The 23372-nt window shown below is 37.1% G+C and overlaps 1 protein-coding gene and 1 pseudogene across 1 annotated transcript in view; one reads left to right on the forward strand and one right to left on the reverse strand.

Annotated features, from left to right (window-relative positions):
• YME1L1 (YME1 like 1 ATPase) overlaps window positions 1-22704 on the reverse strand; it is a 31056-nt gene extending 8352 nt beyond the window's left edge. The window contains exons 1-11 of the mRNA XM_067701475.1: window positions 22482-22704; window positions 18178-18309; window positions 13167-13329; window positions 12533-12631; window positions 8274-8383; window positions 6773-6923; window positions 6282-6365; window positions 5086-5168; window positions 2875-2965; window positions 1778-1930; window positions 187-319 (exon numbers count right to left, since the gene is read on the reverse strand). Of these exons, the coding sequence (XP_067557576.1) occupies window positions 187-319; window positions 1778-1930; window positions 2875-2965; window positions 5086-5168; window positions 6282-6365; window positions 6773-6923; window positions 8274-8383; window positions 12533-12631; window positions 13167-13329; window positions 18178-18309; window positions 22482-22514 (1232 nt within the window). The 5' untranslated portion in view covers window positions 22515-22704. The remainder of the gene's footprint in view (window positions 1-186; window positions 320-1777; window positions 1931-2874; window positions 2966-5085; window positions 5169-6281; window positions 6366-6772; window positions 6924-8273; window positions 8384-12532; window positions 12632-13166; window positions 13330-18177; window positions 18310-22481) is intronic.
• Window positions 610-1440, forward strand: LOC137204310 (synaptophysin-like protein 1 pseudogene; annotated as a pseudogene).
• Window positions 22705-23372: the final 668 nt, after the last annotated feature.

The following is a 23372-nucleotide window of genomic DNA, read 5'->3' on the forward strand; positions in this document are numbered from 1 at the left end:
AATTTAAGAAAAGTTGATATAACAATTATCAATGATCCCATTAGTAAAAACAATACAATAGTCAAAACAGCTTGTCTTTACTTCTTGCACGAGGGACTACTCTGTTGCCTATAAACAAAATTGTTCCTATCTCTGGTATGCTACCAAATATATCACCAAATTCTAAAGACAGGAAGATTCAATTACCCATCCATTTCAGCAAGAAGTTGATTTATGGTCTGCCGTGAATATGGATGCATTGGAGATTCAATTCGCTTCCCACCAACAGAATCTAATTCATCAATAAATATAACACACGGGGCATTTGCTTTTGCTTCCCCTAAGAAGACAGAAAAGATTCAAATAAGTTTAATAAAATCAACACTTTTAAAATAAAATTGCATAAATATTTAACAACTTGTAAGACAGTTAAAAAGCCAAAAAAAGACATTCAGTAGGGAGAAAATACATAAAAGGAGGTCCTTCTTAAACTGATTTAAGAACAGTAGCCTCAGAAGAAAAAAAAAATTATACCATTGAGTATTCATTCTTCCTAGTTGTACAAACCATATACAATCAGATTTGAGGCAAATATTTTTTAAATACATACTAAAGAATTGATAGGCCCGCCCCGCTTGCCCTTTCTCACGGCCGGGCAGCTCTGTCTCTTCGGTCCCCCTCCTCCTCCGCCCCACCGTCCTGACTCTCTTTCCCTCCTTCCCTCAGAGGATGTCCTCCTTCCAGCTCAACCTCAACCCGCTCAAGAAGCTGCTCGGCTTCATCAAGGTCCTCGAGTGGATTGCTTCTATCTTTGCTTTTGCCACCTGTGGAGGTTTTAAGGGCAAAACAGAAATTCAAGTGGCTTGTCATCCTAAAGTTTCTGACAATAAAACGATCACAGCTACTTTGGGTTATCAATTCAGGTTGAATGAAGCATCATTTCAGGCACATCAAGGTGTAAATATGTGTGATGTAGATTGGAAAAATCATGTCCTTATTGGAGATTACTCTTCTTCTGCACAATTCTATGTTACTTTTGCAGTCTTTGTCTTCCTGTACTGCATCGCTGCTCTATGTTGGTTACACGAACGTGTATCGTGATAGTCGAAAACTTCCCATGGTTGACTTTGTTGTTACTCTTGTTGCCACTTTCTTGTGGTTGGTGAGCACTTCAGCCTGGGCTAAAGCTCTTACAGATATTAAAACAGTTACTGGTCACAATATTGTCCAGGAACTTCTACCTTGTAATCAACAAGAAGTGATATGTCATTTTGGCTCTGTGACTACTCTGGGATCCCTAAATGTATCTGTGATCTTTGGTTTCTGAATATGGTACTTTGGGGAGGAAATGCATGGTTTGTGTACAAGGAGACCAGCTTACACAGTCCCTCAAATACTTCTACTTCCCATAGCTAAGGAGGTATTCCTCCTCCAACTGGAATATAATTTATAATTGAAGGGAGAAGTACACTGTTTGAAACAGATGTCTATACTATGACTTGTTGCCAACATCTTGAGAAGCATTTTTTGTTTCTAATAAAAGTAACAGCTTTTTCAATAAATTGGTGAGGCCCCCAGCCTCACCCAGCAATCGAGCACTTCCACTACCTCTTCCGACTAATTGGGGGAAAAAAGTACAGTTCTATTTTAGCTCACACACTAAGTTATCCGAAACCAGAACCCTACAATTTCAGCCAACTATATCAATCAGAAACAGGTAGCAAAGAAAGGGTAAGAAATCCTCTTCCTCTAAAGTTAAGAGAAATTAGTACTGTATGAAAGATACGTTAAAACCTACTAAAAAGATTTCTTATACGGCTGGCTCCCACACCCACAAACATCTCATCAAATTCTGATCCAGAAGCATAATAAAAAGGAACATCAGCTTCTCCAGCCACAGCTCGGGCAAGAAGTGTCTTTCCTGTCCCTGGCGGTCCAACTAAAAGAATTCCTAAAAGAAAAAATAAACAAGAATGGTTCAAATTAAAAATCAGAAACAAAGCCTGGCATGAACTTATAACAAATAATTATTAATTTATATAGCTTTGCAGTTGAAGGCACATCAATGACCAATATTTTGAAACATAGCCAAAACGTATTTGTCTCTACTAATGATTCACTTCAGGATCTGCTCCTTAACTAATTCTCCTGTATCATTTAAATACTGTTTACATATTGGGACAAATGCTGAAATTTGAATATGACTTTGAATTAGATTAATAGTTTTGGATCTATGTTAAATTTCCTGATTTTAATAACTGTACTGAAATGGTGTAAAGAGAATATCCGTAATTCTTAGGAAATACACAATGAGGTATTTAGGGGCAAAGGAGCATGACATCTATAATTCACTTGCAAATGGTTTAAAAATTACACGTTATGTAAAGAAAGGAATGAGCAAATAGAACAAAATGTTAAAAAAATTTTGAGTCTCATGAGTTAGAAGTATGGAGGGAGTTTTTTTTTTTGTTTTTTTTTTGCGGTATGCGGGCCTCTCATTGCCGTGGCCTCTCCTGCCGCGGAGCACAGGCTCCAGACACGCAGGCTCAGCGGCCATGGCTCACGGGCCCAGCCGGAGCGGCATGTGGGATCCTCCCGGACCGGGGCATGAACCCATGTCCCCTGCATCGGCAGGCGGACACTCAACCACTGCGCCACCAGGGAAGCCCTGGAGGGAGTTCTTTGTACTATTTATTGTTGCAATTTACTTAAAGTTTGAAATTATAACAAAATTTTAAATTACCAAAGAAAAAGATTACAGAACAGTATGTTCAGAATGAGCACTTATTTGTAAAATAGCAATTAAGAATTAAACTTTGATCAACTTTGATAAAAGTTAAATTAGTGACATATTACAGTATTTTGTCAAGTTATGTGAAAGGGAAGATATCTTACCTTTTGGAAGTTTACCTCCAAGAACAGTAAATTTTTGTGGATTTTTCAAGAATTCAACAACTTCTTGTAATTCTTGTTTAGCTTCCTCCACCTAAAGTGATACAATTTACCAAGTAATTATTATATTACCAAGATACCCTCTTTGAATATCATAAATTTAACTGCAGATTAAATTAACTTGGCTTTTTGTTTCAGTGAAAGTATACAAAAAGGCCCCTTTAGAAATACTCAGAGTTTTCTCCCGACCCTCAATGCCAGTTATATGAAGTCTCCTTATATATCCCAACAAAAACCCTTTTTAACTGCTTCCTTTGGTTAAAAAGAACTGTTATATTCAAAATTCTCGTTAAATGTGTCAGTGGCATTTAATATAAAGAGTCACCTAGTAAGTTTCAAATCCAAAACTGTTTTGGACCTGGTTATAAGCTTCAATGGCAAATTATGTGGACTTACTATATATTAATGATAAGGGAGTCTGTGTTTAAGTTATAACATTAATTTGTGATTAGTTATGAGATCATTTTCATTACAAGGAACTACTACTAGATTATAAACGATTTAGTTCCTGACAAATGCCAAAGGACAGTGACAAAAATTAAGCTATAGTGTACTAATATTGTTTTATAAATGGCTGTGGTAAAAAAAATTTAAGAGATTTAATCTCCAAAATATAAAATATTGCAGAATTGAGATCCCTAGCAAAAATAAAGCCCAATCTGGCCAACAAAAATGGCAATCAGAAAACGAGTTCAACTTTAAAACTCTGATGTAAGATTAAGATGCCTATCAGAAATGGTGAGCCATTTTCCTAGTCAGCATATAACCAGAAGTCACAAATGCAAATTCCTAGTGGCAAAACGGTATCAATCAATGAGTGCAGAAGGCCAGATGTAAAACAATAGTGGTGGCAATGTGCTGAACTGGAAAGCAACAGTCCCTTTAAAGACAACCACAACATGGCTCTGCCAGAGAATACAGGCCTAGCACTCCAGGCTTCAGTGTTCAAAAAACAAATGAACAAACAATACAGAACTCTTTTTGTGGGTGAAACTTCAATTTAAAAATGTTGGCTACCAATGTAAATTTAAAATGCCTCTGCATGTGTACTTTCACATATTTATTTATTTTAAATTACACTGCCGTAATAACATATTTGCAGCCAACCTGCAACCTCACATTACACAACTTTAAATAACTCTCAGTGAGAAAGCTCAAGTACATTGGGCAGTGTTAAAAAGAAAGTACCTGGGAAGGGGTGAATGTGAAACACATCTTTGGGCCAAAGTCCCACAACACTTAGCACCACACACACACCCCTCAGATGCCAATCCCAAATCTAGGTTGTCTCTGTGCTTCTACCAATTGGCTATAAATTGGAGGTTCCCACAACCCCTCCTTGTGTTTGATTAATTTGCTAGAGCAGCTCAGAGAACTCAGGAAACCAGTTTAGGTGCTAGACTACTGGTTTATTATGAAAGGATATAACTCAGAACAGCCAGAAGGAAGAGACAGGTAGGGCAAGGGACATAGGAAGAGGCACAGGCCCCTCCACGTCCTCTCTGAAAACGCTACTGTCCTCACACCTCCATGTGTTCACCAACTGAAAGCTCCCTGAACCCAGATCTGTTGGGATTTTTATGGGAGTTTCCTCACATAGACATGATCAATTATTAACTCCCTTTCCAGGCCCTCTCCCCTCTCTGGAGAACAGAGTGGAGGTGAAAGTTCTAAGACCCTAATCATGGCTGGGTCCTTCTGGTGACTGGCCCCCATCCAGGCACCCACCCAGAGCCACCTCATTTGAACAAAAGACACTGCAGGAATTCCCTGGTGGTCCAGTGGTTAGGACTCCAAGTTTTCACTGCCGTGGGCCCGGGTTCAATCCCTGGTTGGGAAAATAAGATCCGGCAAGCTGCGTGCAGTGTGGCCAAGGCGGAAAAAAAAAAAGAACAAAGGACACTGCTATCACCCAGGAAATTCTAAGGGACTCAGAAGCCCTGTGTCAGGAACCGGGGTCAAAGACCAAACAGTAAAACAAAAGATGCTCCTGGTGCTCTTAGCACTTTGGAAATGACAAGGGTTTTAGGACGTCTGTGCCAGGAACATGGGGCAGAGACCAATAATATATATTTTCTATTATTTCAACCTTTAGAATAATAAAATACAATTAAGATAATGTTTGAGGAGATCAAGGTAAATTTTTTAACTTACTCCTTTAACATGTTCAAAGGTAACATTTTTCATCTGCACAGGATCTACGGCAGAATCAAGCCCTGTTGTTGTCCGGAAGCGGACTAAAGGGACATAAACAAATGTTTACATATTTGATAGATTCATAAAATTCTAACTACCTTATTTTTCAGATGCAAGAAAGCCCAGAAAAATTAAATATCTAAGTTCACATATATTTAATCAGTGTGAGGCGTAGATATTAGGTCTTCTGGATTTTGAGATGGTATTCAAGGAATAAATGATTCATAATAAAATGACACCTTTGCCTTTCCAATTAAAACTAAGAATTTTCCTCTTCTTATATCGAATAATAAAAATTTAAACCAATGGTTCTCAAACTCCATTGTACATAATTAAGAAACACAAAGGAATAATCATCAGAGCTCATCCCACCCCTCCACCACCCTGCTGATATCACCTATCATCCCTGTATTGGTTTTTTTTTTTGAAAAAAAGGAGACAAGAGAAGGCAGATCTAGATATAAAAAGGCTATTCCTAGATGTTAAAACCTCATTTCAGGTTTGATGTCACTAACAAATTTTAAAATAACTGGGGCTACATGCAAGTTCTGGGAATGATTCCTTATACAGGTCAATCAATGTTCTTAATTGTAAATCAGTTTTTTTCTCTCAAGGTAATCCATCATAAAGAAAGGAGAAAACACGGGGTAAAAACTGAATGATAGTTGAAAAAGCAATTGGAACCGCTTAAACCTGACATTATTACTTCATTTTAGACTTGCAAACTGAGAAAATCTGGGACTCTATTTAAAGTAATTTTCCATATAAGTTAATTTTTACAAAATTCAATTTATTACTGTCTTTGAAACAGATGACTATTACACTTTGTATTGCTATTATAAAATTCTACATGTTTTTAAAATTTTATTATTGGATAGGTATCATTTTCTAAAAATCTGGGGAACTAACCACTACCAGAAGTAGATCTAACATTTCCACTCTAACATAATCCTTGGAACTTTAATTTCAATGCAAAAAACAATCTTAAAGTGACCCAATCTGAGAAGTCTTGACTTAGGAATGAAAGACCTAGACCCTGGAACTATAAACATTAATGTTTTCTTATCTCTAAGCCTTAGCTAGACCAACTATGAAAAAGAAATGAGTATATAAAAGACAAAAAAAAAAGTCAGATAAATATAAAGAGCCTCTACCAGATAAAAATGGGTTTTTTAAGAGTCCATAAATGCCAACTACCAGCAGAATAAAGACAATCAGGCGAGTTCTTCTTAGAGAATCTGGAGAAAAAAGAAAAAGCCTTAAATCAAATTATATCAATGAGAAATGACATATCAATGAAATGCAAATATTAGGTTACTGACGGTAATCACATTTCACCACATGCAATATTGGAGCCTGGCATGTTTTGCATAATCTCCATGATTGCCTTTCAGCACCTGTTACCAAAAACTTCATGAAGCCACTCATGCTTCTATCGCTGACTTTGGCTTCTCACTTCAGAAAGTGAAAAGTGCCAGCAGATATTCCCACTTCTACACCACAGCTTAAGATACAAATATAATGAAATATAACCAATAAAATGTTGGGAAATTGTTAGAAAAGTTATTATAATCACTTAAAGGCAGGACTATAACTTTCTTTCAGATATTCTTCCCTAAATATGGATGCTGTCAAATCAACTCACCATTGGTTTTTTGTGTCAGTGCTTGAGCTTTCAGAAAACCCTCTGCAAAACCAGTTTTAAATGCATCTTGGTGAGCTTCAGGTATGTTTTTGGTTTTCATGAGTTTGTCCAAACTCTCAATGTCTGATCCTCTGTCCCGCAAAAGAAACCCCTAAATACGCAAACAATACATCAGTATCAGCTGATTATACGGATAATACTCTCCCAAAATATAACAACCACTCACAAAAAAATTCATTAAAATTCTAGAATTAAAAATTTTTATTGTCAATGTGAAGAATTAAGACTCAACAATAAATAATCAATGGCTAGGAAACTAACACTGGACCCTATACTTGCATCAATTAATATAGAGAAACTCTCTACATAAGACCACTAACTACACTGAAAACATTTAACAGGTCACATGTTGACTTAGGGTTCTAATGGCTTAGAATAGGTCACATTCCTTTATTTCTGCTGGAGGAAAAACCTCATTCATTTATTAAATGTTTACTGAGCACCTTGCATATACTTGGTCCTGTATAAGTTCTGAAGATGTAAAGATAAATAACCGATCATCTGAACGTTTTCAGTCTATTGGGCAGAGATACACAAACAACTAAGTTTTTGAAGTCATTTTGATACTATGTTAGAGGTACTAGGTATGGTGATAAAACAACTGCTACCTAAGAAGTCAGTAAAGGCCTTACAGAGAATGGCACAGCTGAACCACAGCAGCACAGAGCATGAATAATTTGACAGAGCCATGAAACAGCAGCCTTTAGTGCTCAAGAGCTATAAACAATCTTGTTTGACAGGACTTTAAAAAACCAGGAGAGGAGGAGGGTAGGAGGAGAGGAGGGGGCACACTGAAAGATAAGAACACAAAAATGGTAGGCAGAATGCCAAATGATGAAATGCCGTATGTATACACGGCAGAAGTCTGACAATAAAGCAGAGGAATACAACCATTACACTGATACATTTCAGACAGTCTGGTGGATGGCAGTCTGGAGGCTGGGCTAAAGGTAGCAAAACTAAAGGCAAGGAGACTAAATGAGTGTTTATGAGAGGAATCTAGGCAAGAAATAACTATGGTCTATCTATGCAGTGGAACTGGGGATGAAGACAGATTTAAGAAATAAATACTTAAGAGGCTGAATCAACAGGATTTTAGTGATTAATGGATGTGGGAGGTGAGAGAAGATGGACAGATCATAGCTGTCCAGCAGGTTTCTAGCTTGGGTGGATGCTACTTATCCAAGAATACATAAGCAGGTGTAGATTGACAGGGAAAAAAAAAAAACAGAGGAAGATGTCTATCAGGCTAATGGAAAGATAAGCTTGGCACCCAGGAGAGTTCTAGCTATATTGATTACACAGGATATTAATCCTTTATTCTAAGTGGAAAGATGGAAGAAAATCTATTAGTCAGCAATAGAAATCAGATATTGAACGTTCTTTTTAATAACTTGAAAATTACTGCTTTTTCAAACAACAGCATAAAAGGTCTAATTACCTTCACAAATGATGGTGCTGTATGTTGTGTTTCTGCTAATCTTTCAGAAGTGGACTGTAGACGTCGTGTCCTTGATTTTAAAGTTTTAAAACCCCGAGACTGTATGAAAACTGAATCAAACAGTATCATATTTACTTCTCATTTTAAATTTTTATAAGGAAAATGCGTAAGAATCAAAACTCTGACACTATTCCCGTACATCCTAGTTATTATCTCATTTTTTTAACACAGTTCTTTGTTTATGTTTTTACATTTTAAAATTACCAAGAAAAAGTAAAGTTGATTTATAGATTCAATCCGTTTTAATTACTTTAATTACAAGTGTGCTGAAGTGTTCCAGAAGTAACCAATTGAACAATTCCATGACTATACTTCTATGTATTAAAACATGCTCTTTCTATAAAAATAGTACATAACTTTTGCAATTGTCTTCTTTCCCTTAACAATTTATCATGGACATTTTCCAGAACAGATGAGGCAGTGCATTCAGTTTAATGGCTGTTTACAGTTTTCCCATGTATCAGGGTATGGCAATATACTCATCTTCTTCCCTACTATGGGCATTAGCTGTTTCCTAGTTTTTATTGCTAAAAATAATGCTGCGGTTAAAAATCTTGTACCTGTTATCTTTCATCACACACAGACTACATTCCTAAAAGTGACACTGTGAGACTTGAACTGTTTAACACTAAGAAACTGTCCTCCAAAAGGATGTTGTCAAGAATTTATACACCCACGAATGAATATGAGTGTCCTTTCCTCCATATCCTTTGCAGCACTGAATATAAATAAAAATCTTTTTAATTTGTATAAAATCTGATGGGCAGAAAGTAACATTTTGTTTCAATTTGCATTTCAGATTAGAAGTGAGGAAAATTTTTGAAAACATTTTTAATTTTTTTTTTTTTTTTGCGGTACGCGGGCCTCTCACTGTTGTGGCCTCTCCCATTGCAGAACACAGGCTCCAGACGCGCAGGCTCAGTGGCCATGGCTCACGGGCCCAGCCGCTTCGCGGCATGTGGGCTCTTCCCGGACCGGGGCACGAACCCGTGTCCCCTGCATCGGCAGGCGGACTCTCAACCACTGCGCCACCAGGGAAGCCCACATTTTTTATTTTTATTGATTATTTTTATTTCTTTAGTGAACTTAGCACTCATGACCTTTCATATTTTTCCATTTTCATTTGCAGAATATGGATATACTTTAAGATATACTTTTAGTCATGCATATTTCAAACATTTATTTTAATGTCTTTGTCTTTTAATTAAGTGATACAGTAATCTGTAAGGTTAATGAAGCCATGTCTTTTAATCTTTAGTGGTTTGTTCACTGTGCTTTGATTAAAGAGTTTCATCCTCACACTAAGATTTTAAAGGCAGTTTACTGACTTCATCTAATACTTCTACTTGTTTTCAGTTCTTTGGAACTTTTTAAGGTGTAAGAAAATAATCTGATTCCCTTTTAATGCCCAAATTTAAAATCAACTCTTTATTTTCCTAACCAATGTTTCGAGTTTTGATTGGAGTTGCATTGAAAATCTGGGTGCAAATTGATAATGTTAGAACACTAAGTTCTTCTGAAGAGGACTACAGTACTCTCTCACTTTATTTTACTCAGCTCTTCTTTTATTTCTTTCAGTCAGGTTTCACATGCATACATATATACATCTGTGTGTGTATATATGTATCATGTTGCATATTTCTTGTCAGGATACAAGATTTCATGGATTTTGAACGAACTGTAAATAAAACCTATTGCTAGGATAAAAAAAAAAAAGCGATTGATTTTTATGCATTTATCTTCTATGGCACCAGGGCAGCCTTTCAGTTGATTTTATTGAATTTTCTGGTAAACAATTGTATCACCTAATTATAATTTTGCTCCTTTTAACTTATATAAAACTTCCTTTTTCTTTTTAATCAGATATTTCAGGATCTCCAAATTACTGAACAAAAACAGGATACCAGACATCCTGTTTCTCATATTAATGAGATACACTTCAGAAATTTTAAACGTATCTATTCTACAAGTTTTTAGGAAGCATAATAGTTAGCATATATATCACATGCCTTTTTATCATACACAAATAATAATCCTTTTCTTGTCTAATCAATTAACATGATAAATTAACATACTTCCTAATGTTAAATCATTCTTGTATTCCTTAATCATAATTTTTAGGATATTTCTATATGTGCTTTTTTAGACTTTACTTAGGATTTCTATATCTAGATTAAGTGAAATTAATCTATTGTATTCTTTTTGTACTAATATTTTAGTATCAGTCATCTCATGGAATAAACAGGGAAGCCTAGTCTATCTTTTTCTTTATTAAAAAAGTTTTAAATAACAGGAAGACTCCTGACCTTGGAAAACAGAATACAGCCATAAAACCATCTGAGCCTAGTGCCTCTGGGGCAAAGAGATTATATTTGAAAGATATTATCTTTCAAATTCTATAGTTATTGTCTTATCTCTTCCTGGGTCAATTTTGCTAGTAATTTATAACTCAAATAATTATGTTTCAACATATTTTTATTTACAATATAAAATTATATACATTACAATTTAAAAATCTTCATTATCTGTGACAGTTTCCACTTTTCACTTCTAACACTGTATTTTCTCATCATTTCTTAATCAGACTGTTTGTTCTATTTTCTTTTCAAATTAAATTGATTCTTGATTAAATTAAGTAAAACCATTTCTTGCCATTATATTCATTTAATTTAATGTGTCTTATCCATATTAATTTCTCATGTTCTTTTAAAGAAATTCTAAAAATAAATATTTAATCAATTTATTTCCCATCTTCCTTATTTCCTAAAATTCATACAATGCTTTCAGCTTCAGTTTGTCCTCAACCCAAAGATTTAGATATGCAGATTTTCATTGTGGTTCAGGAATAATTGTCTGTAATTTGTTTTCAATTCCCTTCAGCCACAAGACACTTAGAAAAGTATCTTTAAACATTTCCACATATTTAGGAATTTTTTTTAGGTATCTTTTCTATTATTTGACTTCAGTTTTATCATATGATCAGAGAATCTGACCTTTGAGTTTTAACTTTTTAAAAAGTTATTAAGATATATTTTATACCCTAATACATGCTCAGTTTTTTTCTTCCTTGAATATTTAAAACTGAGTGTATCATCCCTTCTTAAGTATTCTTCTGTCTTCTACATTAACCATTTCTTCAAAGAACTACAAAAGAGATTTCTTTGCCCAACCTGGTGCCTCTCCTTCATGCTATAAATTTTCCTCAAACATGGAGATTCTTGCAAACCATTTGTATTTGTAAAGAAGAACACAATGATCAGTACTGACTGCAGACAGGAGTCCTCAAAACTATCAAAGTGGTAAATATATTTAGACTACAAAACATGGACTTATGGTAAATGAGCAGGTACCTTTAGTGTATGATTCAAGTCCAAAGTAACCTGGGTTACTATCTTGTTTCTCTCTTTGGCATCAACCCTCAAACCAGGAGTCCCCTTTCAACATACACACACGGATACCTTATTAGAGATGTGTTCTTTTGTCTAAAAGTTGCAAGCCAAATCTGTTCTGTGACTGGCCCACTTTTCGCAATCTTTCAACTGTTTCACTAAATCAGCTACCCCAGAGCTCACTATTATTGACTTAGAACTTGGGGATTTTTCCTAAGTTCTACTGGAATTAGCATTACACACCTCTTTCATGTCACTCTACTATAAGCTTCATGAGGGTTGATAACATATGTCTTTTTCAGTTACATAACTATCACTCTCGCCTAACACCTATCAGTAGTGCCTGATATTAAATAAATATGAATGAATACATATTGGATTTTGATATCAATGGGGTTTCGTCTACTTTACAAGTTCCAGAAAGTCATCAAATTTCTGGTCCATTTACAAAACCCCTCTGCTGCTGCCCTGACTTTTTTCTTATTTTTATCTTTTTTTGTCATTGCAATGGGATTTTGAAAATGAGAGAAGTAAACAAATGTGCTTAATTGTTTTGGAGCAGGTATACGTGAGCTCCCTAGAGTTTCCTTTACTGTGGCACTTGTCACTCACATTCAAAATCTAGTTATATTTCCCAGGTTAAAAATTACACAGATATACCCAAACTAGTTGATTCCAAATATTCTCCAAGTTCTACTGTGAGCTACAAATGAATGTTTCTAATCATTAATATCATTAAAAAAGACAAATCTGAATAGATTAAATAAATCTATTATTTTTTTCAAAATAAGTACAACTGTTGCTTCATACCTGGCCAGTACTGAAGATCTGAACAAATTCTTTTAAGAGTTCTTGAATGTTGTCTGTACAAGCAAGAGGAACGTAAAGTACTAAATATATCTAAGCAACCTGGAGGGAAATTGTAAAAAGTAAATTTTCTAACGGTCAAACAAAAAAGTCATGAAATACAACAAATAATTTTACCGAATATTAGAAAAACCAAAATGAGTTTTGCCTTTCATTTGCCCATGTATGACTCTGCTTTTTGTATTTTTATCTAAAAGCATTGCAAATTTAATCACATTTCTTCATCATATTAGTGTCTATCACTTGTCCTTTGCATTATCTTTTTTTATATGATATACAAATATAGCTGCCAATGAAATTAAATTCAAACCAAGAGGTAAAAATATATATGTCTAGCTTAAGTTACTTTTAGCTAAGAGCACGGAGAAACAAAAAATTGCTATTTCCTAGAGACAATTTCAAAACTCTAATCAAAAAAAAAGAAAAAAAAAAACCCTCTAATCAACAATGTAATGAAACACTGGAAACCAGAGGTGTATTAATAAGTGGTATCAAAAAAAAATAAGTGGTATCAATTAAATTATCAATAGTACTGTAATGGCTTACCTTCATTGGGACACAAAATATATTAACTTACCATATTTATTTTCAAAGAAGGACTGTGCAGATACATGAGATGTATGCCAATGGGAAGAAACGTTTTTGTCCTTACAAATTCCAGGAAGTAGACTGTCTACCAGTTGATCAATTTGTCCAATTTTTAATTCAGATAATCCAAGGTCCCTTAAGTTAAGTATAGGCTGTAAAAGATTAATTCAACCAAGTAAGCATTATTATTTTTTAATTTTTATTTTTTTACTGACATATAGTTGATTTACAACGTTTCAGGTATACAGCAGTGATTCAGTTATATATACATATACTTATATATGTATAAATATATGTATTCTTTTTCAGATTATTTTCCATTACAAGTTATTACAAGATATTGAATACAGTTCCCTGTGCTATACAGTAGGTCCTTGTTGTTTATACCAAGTAAGCATTATTATCAAGCTATTTAACTTGAAGAGTACTTATCAATTGAAACAATGTGAATTTTTTTTTTTTTTTTTTTTTTTTGCGGTACGCGGGCCTCTCACTGTTGTGGCCTCCCCCGTTGCGGAGCACAGCCTCTGGACGCGCAGGCTCAGAGGCCATGGCTCACGGGCCCAGCCGCTCTGCGGCATGTGGGATCTTCCTGGACCGGGGCACGAACCCGTGTCCCCTGCATCGGCAGGCGGACTCTCAACCACTGCGCCACCAGGGAAGCCATTAAAAGGTGCTTTTTAAGGTAATAAAAACTGTAGAACATAAACCACATTATCATAATGGAATCAGAAGGACTACAATATTCAAGAGCTACAAAGATATTTTATCTTTTAAAATGGGGAAACCAAAAAGTCTATTTATAATACAAAGGGAAATGCAGATTTTTAACTAAGACAGAAATTTATGCCCCTTACATAATGAGTATCAAGTCCTAGGAACATAAAGAGAAATAAGGTACATATGAATATGATAATTACCATACAATAAGGTAACTGCTATTACAGAGATATTTTTTTAAAAAGTCATAAGAGAACACACAACTAATTTCCTAAGTGATAAGGCTTCACTGAAATAACACTTAATTCACAAATGATGGGGGCAGAAACCTTGGGGAAGAGGGCAAACAAAAAGTCATCAAAGGGCTTGGAATGTTTGAGATGCAGTAAAAAGTTTAGTGACCAAAGAAAGCACTAGAAAGATGGGCTATGGCCATATTGTGAAGAGCCTTGTTTGAATTTAATTCTATAGCTAATATCATTAGTTTTGTTTTATAGGAAGAAAATAGAAGACAAAGATGATAAGCTGGAGAACAGAAGGCTGATGTAACAAGAGAAAAATGGTATGAACCTGAACTGAGCCCTGACTAAGAAGGATGCAAATATCAAGTCACAGACAACAGACATTTGAAGAAACCAGTAAAGTATAGGGATTGTGAGGGAGAAGGATGGATGTGCTGGTTATTGATTTGTTGTCTCTTAGCTCCTCTTCATCCTTTTTTTGGCTCCATGTTCATGGATCTGGGCCCTTTAAATATTTTTCCTTTGTTGGCTAGAACATTAAGCTGTCAGTAGAGGGCACTGGAGAGACATTGTAGGAGGAGTTTCTGCTCCTGGTTCAGGCTATTGTGTTCACTCAGCAGGCTCCTGTGTGCAACATAACACCCATGGGTTTCTCCAGGAGTGGTTCTTGCCACTGGTGCAGCTTCTCCAAAGCCTGGCTCCTACAGTGCACAGTTGCCAGCAGTACCCAGCAGCTTTTCCAGTAACACACATCCCCATGAACAGCTTCTCCTGGTACCCAAGGGGGCAGATTTCCATCAGGTTCAGCTGGCACGGCACCAGTGACTCCTGCGCCATTCAGTGAGCCAAGGCCATTCCCTCTCCAACAACCTCAGAACCTCAGCCCAGGGGTGGAGAACTCTTCCTGGGAAGCTCTCAGTCCTGGGAGGATTAGCTGCTTCTTGAATCCGCAAGTCCTATATATTTGAATTTTCTTTACTTATTACTAGCCAATCCCTAGTTATTCTAATCCCGTTAGACCAGGGTTTTTAAAATATTAAACTAAAAAATTATATATTTTTTATATTAAACATTCACTGTTCAAATGACTATGTGGTCTCTCTCTCTTGGTTGGACCCAGACTGATGAAGAGGGGCTAAAACCACTCTAAGATCAAATACACTGGAATCAGGCTTCCCTGGTGGCGCAGTGGTTGAGAGTCCGCCTGCCGATGCAGGGGACACGGGTTCATGTCCTGGGCCAGGAAGATCTCACATGCCGCGGAGCGGCTGGGCCCGTGAGCCATGGCCGCTGAGCATGCGCATCCGGAGCCTGTGCGCCGCAACAGGAGAGGCCACAACAGTGAGAGGCCTGTGTACCGCAAAAAACAAAAACAAAAACAACACTGGAATCTGAGGAAGCAGCTCAGTTTTAGACATCTTAATTTCGAGGTCCTTGGAGCCTATCCAGAGGGGTATTTTAATAAGCCACCAGATAATTACTTTAAAACTTTAGAGATACTTTAGAGTTGGAGATAGATTTGGGAGTTATCAGCATATAAATATATATAGACATTAAGATATATAATCTGGGAGACTATGCAAAATGAAAATTAGATTACAGATAAATGTACACACACTGTGTAAAAGGCTGGCAATAAAAACGCCCAGCAAAACAGAAAGAGAAAAAAAAAAAACCATCAATGTAGTATCACTCAATTTATGAAAGTATTTTGAAAGCAGTGGATGTTCAGCAAGGTCAAATGCTAAGGAAAAGATGAAAAAGATGTGGATTTTTAAAAAGGCCTGTACTTACTGCTAAGGAAGTCAACAAAATATACCAAAACAAGTCTATAAAATGGTAAAAGTAGTAGCCAAACTACAATGGGATGTAGTATGAATAAAAGTTTAGCAAGAACAGATGTTAAGTTCAGAGTACTACTTTTTCAAGAAGTCTGAAAGCAACAGGAAAAGAAGTCAGTAGCTTGAAGGAAGTTGAAAGTTTTTTGCTTGTACTGTGAAGTGGGTGTTTGGATGAGCAAGACTTGATGAAAGCAATGTAACCTCAGAGCAAAGGAAGTGCGAGTAGAGATGAGGGAGGATGCTTAAGAAGAATGAAAATGTTTGTGAAGCAATAACAAACAGTCATCAATGATAAACCATAGGAATAATGAAGGTAAATCGAGGATAAGACACCAATTCTGTATCTGAGACCATTAGTTTTAAGCTCAACATTGGCTTCTAGAGTTTAGCTACTTTTCAAGCCCCCAAAATGTACTTCACTACTGACCTAGCCATTTCACTTGATGAAATAGTCAAACATTTAGCACCACGGAGAGTACAAATGGTGTTGTTCAGAGCAGCAAAAAATTGGAAACAATATCCAAAAAGAGAACATCATAAAATGAACACTCTGAAAGTCATTAAAAATACAGAAAATGTATGGAATAAAAAGTTCCTAAGACTATTAAATGATCAAGCAAAATCTAAATCAGCATATACAGTATGATCCAACTATTATAAAATATAAAAGTACAAGTGAGAAAAAGAGAAGCAGGATCATAGGTTAATTTAATTTCTTCTACCTACATAATATTTTCCAAAATTTCTAAAATGAACATAATATTGCTGCATGTAGCAATTTTGATACATGCAGTCTTATCATTAGGAAAGCTCTCGGGCTGTAAATTGGAAGAAGGGTGTCACAACAGAAGACAAGAATGGATTGCCCATAGACAGAGGCAATAGGAATTTGGCAGATAACATAAAAGGAAAACATAGGGGCTTCCCTGGTGGCACAGAGGTTAACAATCCGCCTGCCAGTGCAGGGGACACGGGTTCATACCCTGGTCCGGGAAGATCCCACATGCTGCGGAGCAGCTAAGCCCATGCGCCACAACTACTGAGCCTGTGCTCCAGAGCCCGCAAGCCACAACTACTGAGCCCACGAGCCACAACTACTGAAGACTGCACGCCTAGAGCCCGTGCTCCGTAACGAGAAGCCACCGCAATGAGAAGCCTGCGCACCGCAAAGGGTAGCCCCCGCTCGCCACAACTAGAGAAAGCCCACGCACAACAATGAAGATCCAACACAGCCAAAAATAAATAATCAATTAAAAAAGAAAAAAAAAGGAAAGCATAAAGACAAACTTTTCATCTAAGTAAAATTGTATCCCAAGACTCACCTCACAACCACCCCCCATCCCACCCCCAACCAAAAGCAGACTTTTTTTTTTTGGCTGTGCCACGTGGCATGTGGGATTGTAGTTCCCCGAACGGGGATCAAACCCGGGCCCCCTGCATTGGAAGCGTGGAGTCTTAACCACTGGGCCACCAGGGAAGTCCTGCAAACTTTTTTTTCAACTCCTCCTCTACTGTCCTTTGCCATAGCCCCTGATATCAGGACTAAGAACATAAACTATTTATGGTTAAAGAGGCTTCTGAGAAACTTAACTATAGATTATAATGTTTACTATGAAAAATGCATTCTGAGCTACAAGAAACTATCTTATTAATGAATCTTGTAAACACAAGGTTCCTACGTTGGGAATTCGCTATATCCTAGGCCACAATGATTTTATAATTCTCTGAATACTCAAAGTACGGTTTCATAGCTTATACATTTCACTTTCAGGTATCTATATTCTAATTGTTCAATTACACTGAAAGCTCCTATAAGGTGGTAGATGATAACTTCTTGCTATTCTATCTTTCCTGAAAATTATGGGAATTATGGAGTTAACTGTAGGTTCCCTGCTACCACTGAAGCAACACAAAAGAATATCTAAATGATATTACACAAGCAGTAACGTAGGAAGTGAATACCAATACACTGCCACATGAAATTTTTTATAAATTAAATGTTAAAAATAAAACAAAGTAGTATTTCTATATGTACAACAAAGCCAGAGTTGGACATCTTTAATCGTAAAAGGGAGATGAAGCTGAAGACAGAAATCACCCTGTTACAAATGCCTAAACATAGAAAGTTATTTCAGGCATGTTTACAATGTACTAAACCAAAAAAACTTTCTCACACACCCAGGGTAAAAACTATTACCTCACTGCTGGGAGCCTCATGCTCAGACACTACATCCCGATGCTGGTTTTGAGAAACTGATGCACTGACAGAAACAGATGTGTTTTTCGGTGAATGGAAGGCATTGATGAGATGACTCAGAGGAACTGTAACCTATAAAAAGATAGAAGCTGAAAATAAGTAGTGCTTTTTAAAATAAAAACAGAAGAAAAAACCTTTTATTGTCAGGATTGGGTATTGTAAAAAGTTAAATATACACCGTATATCAAAACTATACATTAAAAATTATAAATACTCAGATTATTGCTGGTAGGAAGAAAACTGACCTTCAGGATAGTATAGGGGTTATATACAGCAAAAGTATTAAAAATACATACATTTCACCATTCGAGCAATCTAACTTCTAGGGATTTATTCCAAGGAAATAATCTAGTAAGTAATGATCTATGCTTGCATATGCACAGAAGACAGTTTTCATCAAAATATTTAAAAATTTGTGGAAAGCTAGAAATGTCCAATAGGGGAGTGGCTACACAAATGATACCACCACAAAAATGAAATATTTCGCAGACATGAAACAAGTAAGCATATACCCAGAATTTTATACTTTTCAACTTCCCCACTGCACCACCCTATTCTAAGCCACCATCATCCATATGTGGATTTTTACAACTGCATCCTAACTTCTCTCCCTGAATCTGCTCTATTAAAGCCAGTCAGATCTCATCACTCCTCTGCTCAAAACCCTCCAATGGCTATTCTCACAATAAAAGTCAACGTCCTAACAATGATGACACAGAAAGCCCTCCCTGGCTCTTCATCACCTCTCCAAATTGATCCACCACTAAGTTCCCCTTCCTTCTCTCTGCTCCCACCACCGCATCCCCCTTTCTGTTCCTGGAAAACACCTGGCAGGCCCTCACCTCAAGGACTTTTCACTGTTGTTTATTCCCCTGTCCAGTTAGTCACATAGTTTGCTCTCCCTTCAGTTCCTAACTCACAAGTCATCTTTTCATTCATCTCCCTGGACAACCTATGTAAGATTTCAGCAACCCTCCCCTAAAAAATATTCCTTATTGCCTTCCTCTGCTCTATTTTTCCTTCTTGACATTTTCATTATCTAACACACTTCATATACTTACTTATTTACCTATATATTGTTTACTAGAAACCCCAGTTTAAGTCACCTCATTAGCGTAAATCCAGGTGTGATCCAAAGAGGGGCTTTAAGAGTAAAGACACGCCCATCACAGGAAATTTCAAGGGTTTTAGGAGCTCTGTGCCAAGAATTGGGAACAAAGACCAAATAGTTTTTATTTATTATACCACATTCTCCCACTGGAGCATAAGTTTCATGTGGCAAGGGTTTTTTTCCTCTATTTTATTATTTTTCTCTGTTTTATTTATAAATTATTTAATATAAACTGTTTTTACGTTATACTTAATATAACTTAACACTTTATATTTTATTTTGCTCTACCTTACTTCCTCTATTTCATTCAATACTGTATCCCAGTGCAATAATGCACACAGTAGATGCTAAATAAATACCTGTTGAGTAAATGATTAAATTAAATGGGCTCTTATTATATGCCACATTTTGAACTATGTACTTTACTTATATTATCTCATTTAATCCTCCTAACAACTATAAACATTAGTTACTATTACATTTCTATCACACTTTCTCAGCAAGAAAGTACTATAGGAAGAAGGATTCTAACACAGATAATCTGACTCCAGATTTCACTTAAAGACTTTTCATCCCATGGTTACTGATACAGAAATAAATTCATAACATTGTTTTTTAAATGAAAAAAAGGAGCCATAAACCTTTATGTAACATTTTTTTAAAAAGTATGCATACACATATTTGTGCAGAGTTGAAAGGATGAAAGAACTTATTCTAAAATGTGATCTATTGGGGTGATGAAATTATAGGTGATCTTCCTTATTTATATTTTTCTTTTCAGGATTTTTGGCAATTAGCGTGTATTATTTTTAGAGTCAGAAAGAAATGATAAGCTCTTTTAAAACTATTACAAGAATCAGGGAATTCCCTGGCGGTACAGCAGTTAGGACTCCACGCTTTCACTGCCGAGGGCCTGGGTTCAATGTCACAAGCTGCACAGCGTGACCAAAAAACAAGAACAAACAAACAAAAAACTGTAGGAATCAAATTATTTTAAGATACATATTTTCTGTCTATACATTTTTTGTTTTTGTTTTTTTGGCCTCCCCGTGCGGCTTCTGGGAATTTAGTTCCCCAAGCAGGGATTGAACCTGAGCCCTCAGCGAGTGTGTGAAGTCCTAACCACTGGACTGCCAGGGAATTCCCTGTCTATAACCTTGAAAAGTTTTATTTTAATTAGTTGTACCTCTTCTCATTCAATAAAGAATTTAAACTGCTAAAAGATGGTTTGATCTCTCCTCAATGAAAAGGTTGAACTTCTGTGTCATATTAATGGTCGTACGTGAGTCCAGTTAGGACTGCCTATAGTACAGAAAATTCCTTCACTACCTCTACCGACATTGCATACCACTAACTCCATTCAGCTAATGACAAATTTTCCTAAAATCGGGTCTTCTTGACATCAATTTCTTGCAGTTCAGTTTCAAAAGGTTTAATGTTGTATTCAGCAAGCCAAGTCAAATTCTTTTTCAAACGATTGGTAGGACTCCTCCAGACACCGGTCATCTTGGTAAATAACACCTACTTGCATCCAGCTGATCAAACCCAGAAACACCTCTTTCCATCATCCCTCATAAAATTCTATTCTTTTTTTCTTTCTTTCTTTTTTGGCCGCACCGCGCGGCTTCTGGGATCTTAGTTTCCCGACCAGGGAGTCCTAACCACTGGACCACCAGGGAATTCCCTCTGTTCTTTTTTCAAAATAAATCTCATCCCCTTCTTTCCATAACCACTGTCACCACTTAGCGGTGCATTATCCCTCTCTGGATTAGTGCAATAACATCCTAAACTGAAAACATTTCCACTCTGTCCTTCAACATTCTCCACACAGCAAGAAGCCAGAGTAATCTATTACTCTGTAATAGATTGTAATGTAAATCTGATCATTTTACTCCTTAACATGCTTAAAAGCATTCAATGGTTTCCAACAAACTTAAAATGAAGCCCAAAGTCCCTTCTTGTAACACCCTGTATGATCTGCATCATGTCTTCTCCCCAACCTCCTTTCCGTCACTGGCCCTTTAATCACCACGCTCTAGCCACACTGGCCTTATTCCTGTTCCTCCAATCAACTAGGCTTGTCACTATCTCAGAACCTCCAGATGTTCTGTCTACCTGTTCATATCTATTCACTCTTCACCTGGCTAACTCCTACTCATTTTTTACTTCATATCATCAAGATTCCACATTTGCTTTGTTCACCTAGCACATCACTGATGCCCAATAAATAACTAACCACTTTATTTTTTATTACCCCACCAGTATTAGCAAAATTCAAAACAAAACAAAAGGGAGTGGAGGTTACACAGAGGAACATAATTATATGCTTTAACCAAGAAACTAAAGAACGTCAAAAATTATTTTTAAAACGGAATGTTTTCAAAAACTGTTTATTTGCAAAACTGTGAAGAACTCTCAAAAAAAAATCTAAATGTCACCATCAAAAAAGATTTTTAAATGAACTAAGAACAAAACATTATCACCGGTGATTACTCCTGAAAGAAGAATTAAAAATAAAAACGCTTGGAATCTTTTTTCTCTGCCCTTTTGCTTCAAAAATGAAAAGATGGGGAGGAGGCTGAATCAAAATTTTAAGTGCAAGCAGTCAATAACTTAAATATATCAATATATATTTATTACTTACTTTGGGTCAAAAAAAGAGGGAAAGCATTCATAGAAGATTATTCAAATTTTTATAGCATGTTTGGGTTAAATTCCATTTAAAAGAAAGAGTAGAGAATCGGGGCTGTGAAGACGAAAGTCTTTGAAGAGGCGGAAGGATGGAAAAGAAACATCACTTGCTCCCTTTACATCTACGGCAGACGTTTCCCCTGCCCCCTCCCCACCCCCACCCCAGAAGGTCTAACACTGAACAATGCCTGATGGATTCTGTAGCAAAAATTCCACGCAATCAAATCAATAAGGCATGGTCTCCATCACGCTCCTATTTTGCTTCTGCTTCATCGTCAGCCCTTTACTCTCAGCGTCGCCACGATCCCTTCTCAACCCCAGGACTCCAACTGGATTAAACGCTTCCCTCCTACGATCCCGTAAGAGAAACCACTTCCAAGAAACGCAAACGGCAAACGCGGGCAGGGCGGGGGGAGAAAAATGGACTGGATGCCGTACCCACCTGGGGCTGAACGGTGTTCGACAGGGAAAACATCTTCTCCAGGCCGTCAGCGACCTCACCCGCCTGCCGAAACTGTCCCTCTTGTCCACGGCCCGGCGGGGAGGCGCTGAGCCCTTTCTTTCCCCTTCTTTTCTCTCTCCTCTCGCCCTCACTCTTCCTAGAAACGGAAAATGGCCTCCCCTCCCTACAGCTGCTGCAAAGACAGACAATCTGCCCCGGAAGGCAAGGCGCTAACGCAACAGTACTTCCGGGGCAGGTGAGGCCACCACTCAGGGGCGTGCGTCAACGCTCCGCCTTTTCGGGGACAGCTGACGCCCCCCAAGGTAGTTCACGTTCACGTTGAGTAATGCAGGCGCCGGAACCCCAAAGCTCATTGGCTGTAGTTTTCTTTTTAAAGGGGAAAGACACGGACCCTGTTAAAATCTTTCTCCAGCTTTGTTATCAATACTTACAATATATTCTCCTGTTCTGACTGGGCCTTGAGCTATGATAACCTCTTTTGCTACAATTAAGTGCTCTTTATCTTCCCCACAATAAAAAGCTCTTCCTATTTCAGATAAGCAAATTACATCATGTTAAAATGTCAAATTACAGGACCAGTCACGCGCATCCTGCTCATCCAGTTTCTCCACATTCTGTGATTTCACTGGCCATTGTTTCACGGACCAGACCGAACTGGTTTACGTTTCTCCCGCGGGTGGGAGGCCGTAAAGGAGTTTAAAAAACAAAACAAAAAAAAGTGGGATGAGGGCCGGGTCCCACCAGCCTCGTTTGGAGGTCGGGAGAAAACTCTTCAAATCCCTCGATTCAGAGTCAAGACCCCGTAATCCCTTTCCCCGTCTGCCAAGAACTATTTGTGCCACCCCCTGTCACTACAAACGAGGTTCGTGA

The sequence above is a fragment of the Pseudorca crassidens genome, chromosome 1 (assembly GCF_039906515.1).
Source record: "Pseudorca crassidens isolate mPseCra1 chromosome 1, mPseCra1.hap1, whole genome shotgun sequence".
In the NCBI taxonomy this organism is placed as follows: Eukaryota; Metazoa; Chordata; class Mammalia; order Artiodactyla; family Delphinidae; genus Pseudorca; species Pseudorca crassidens.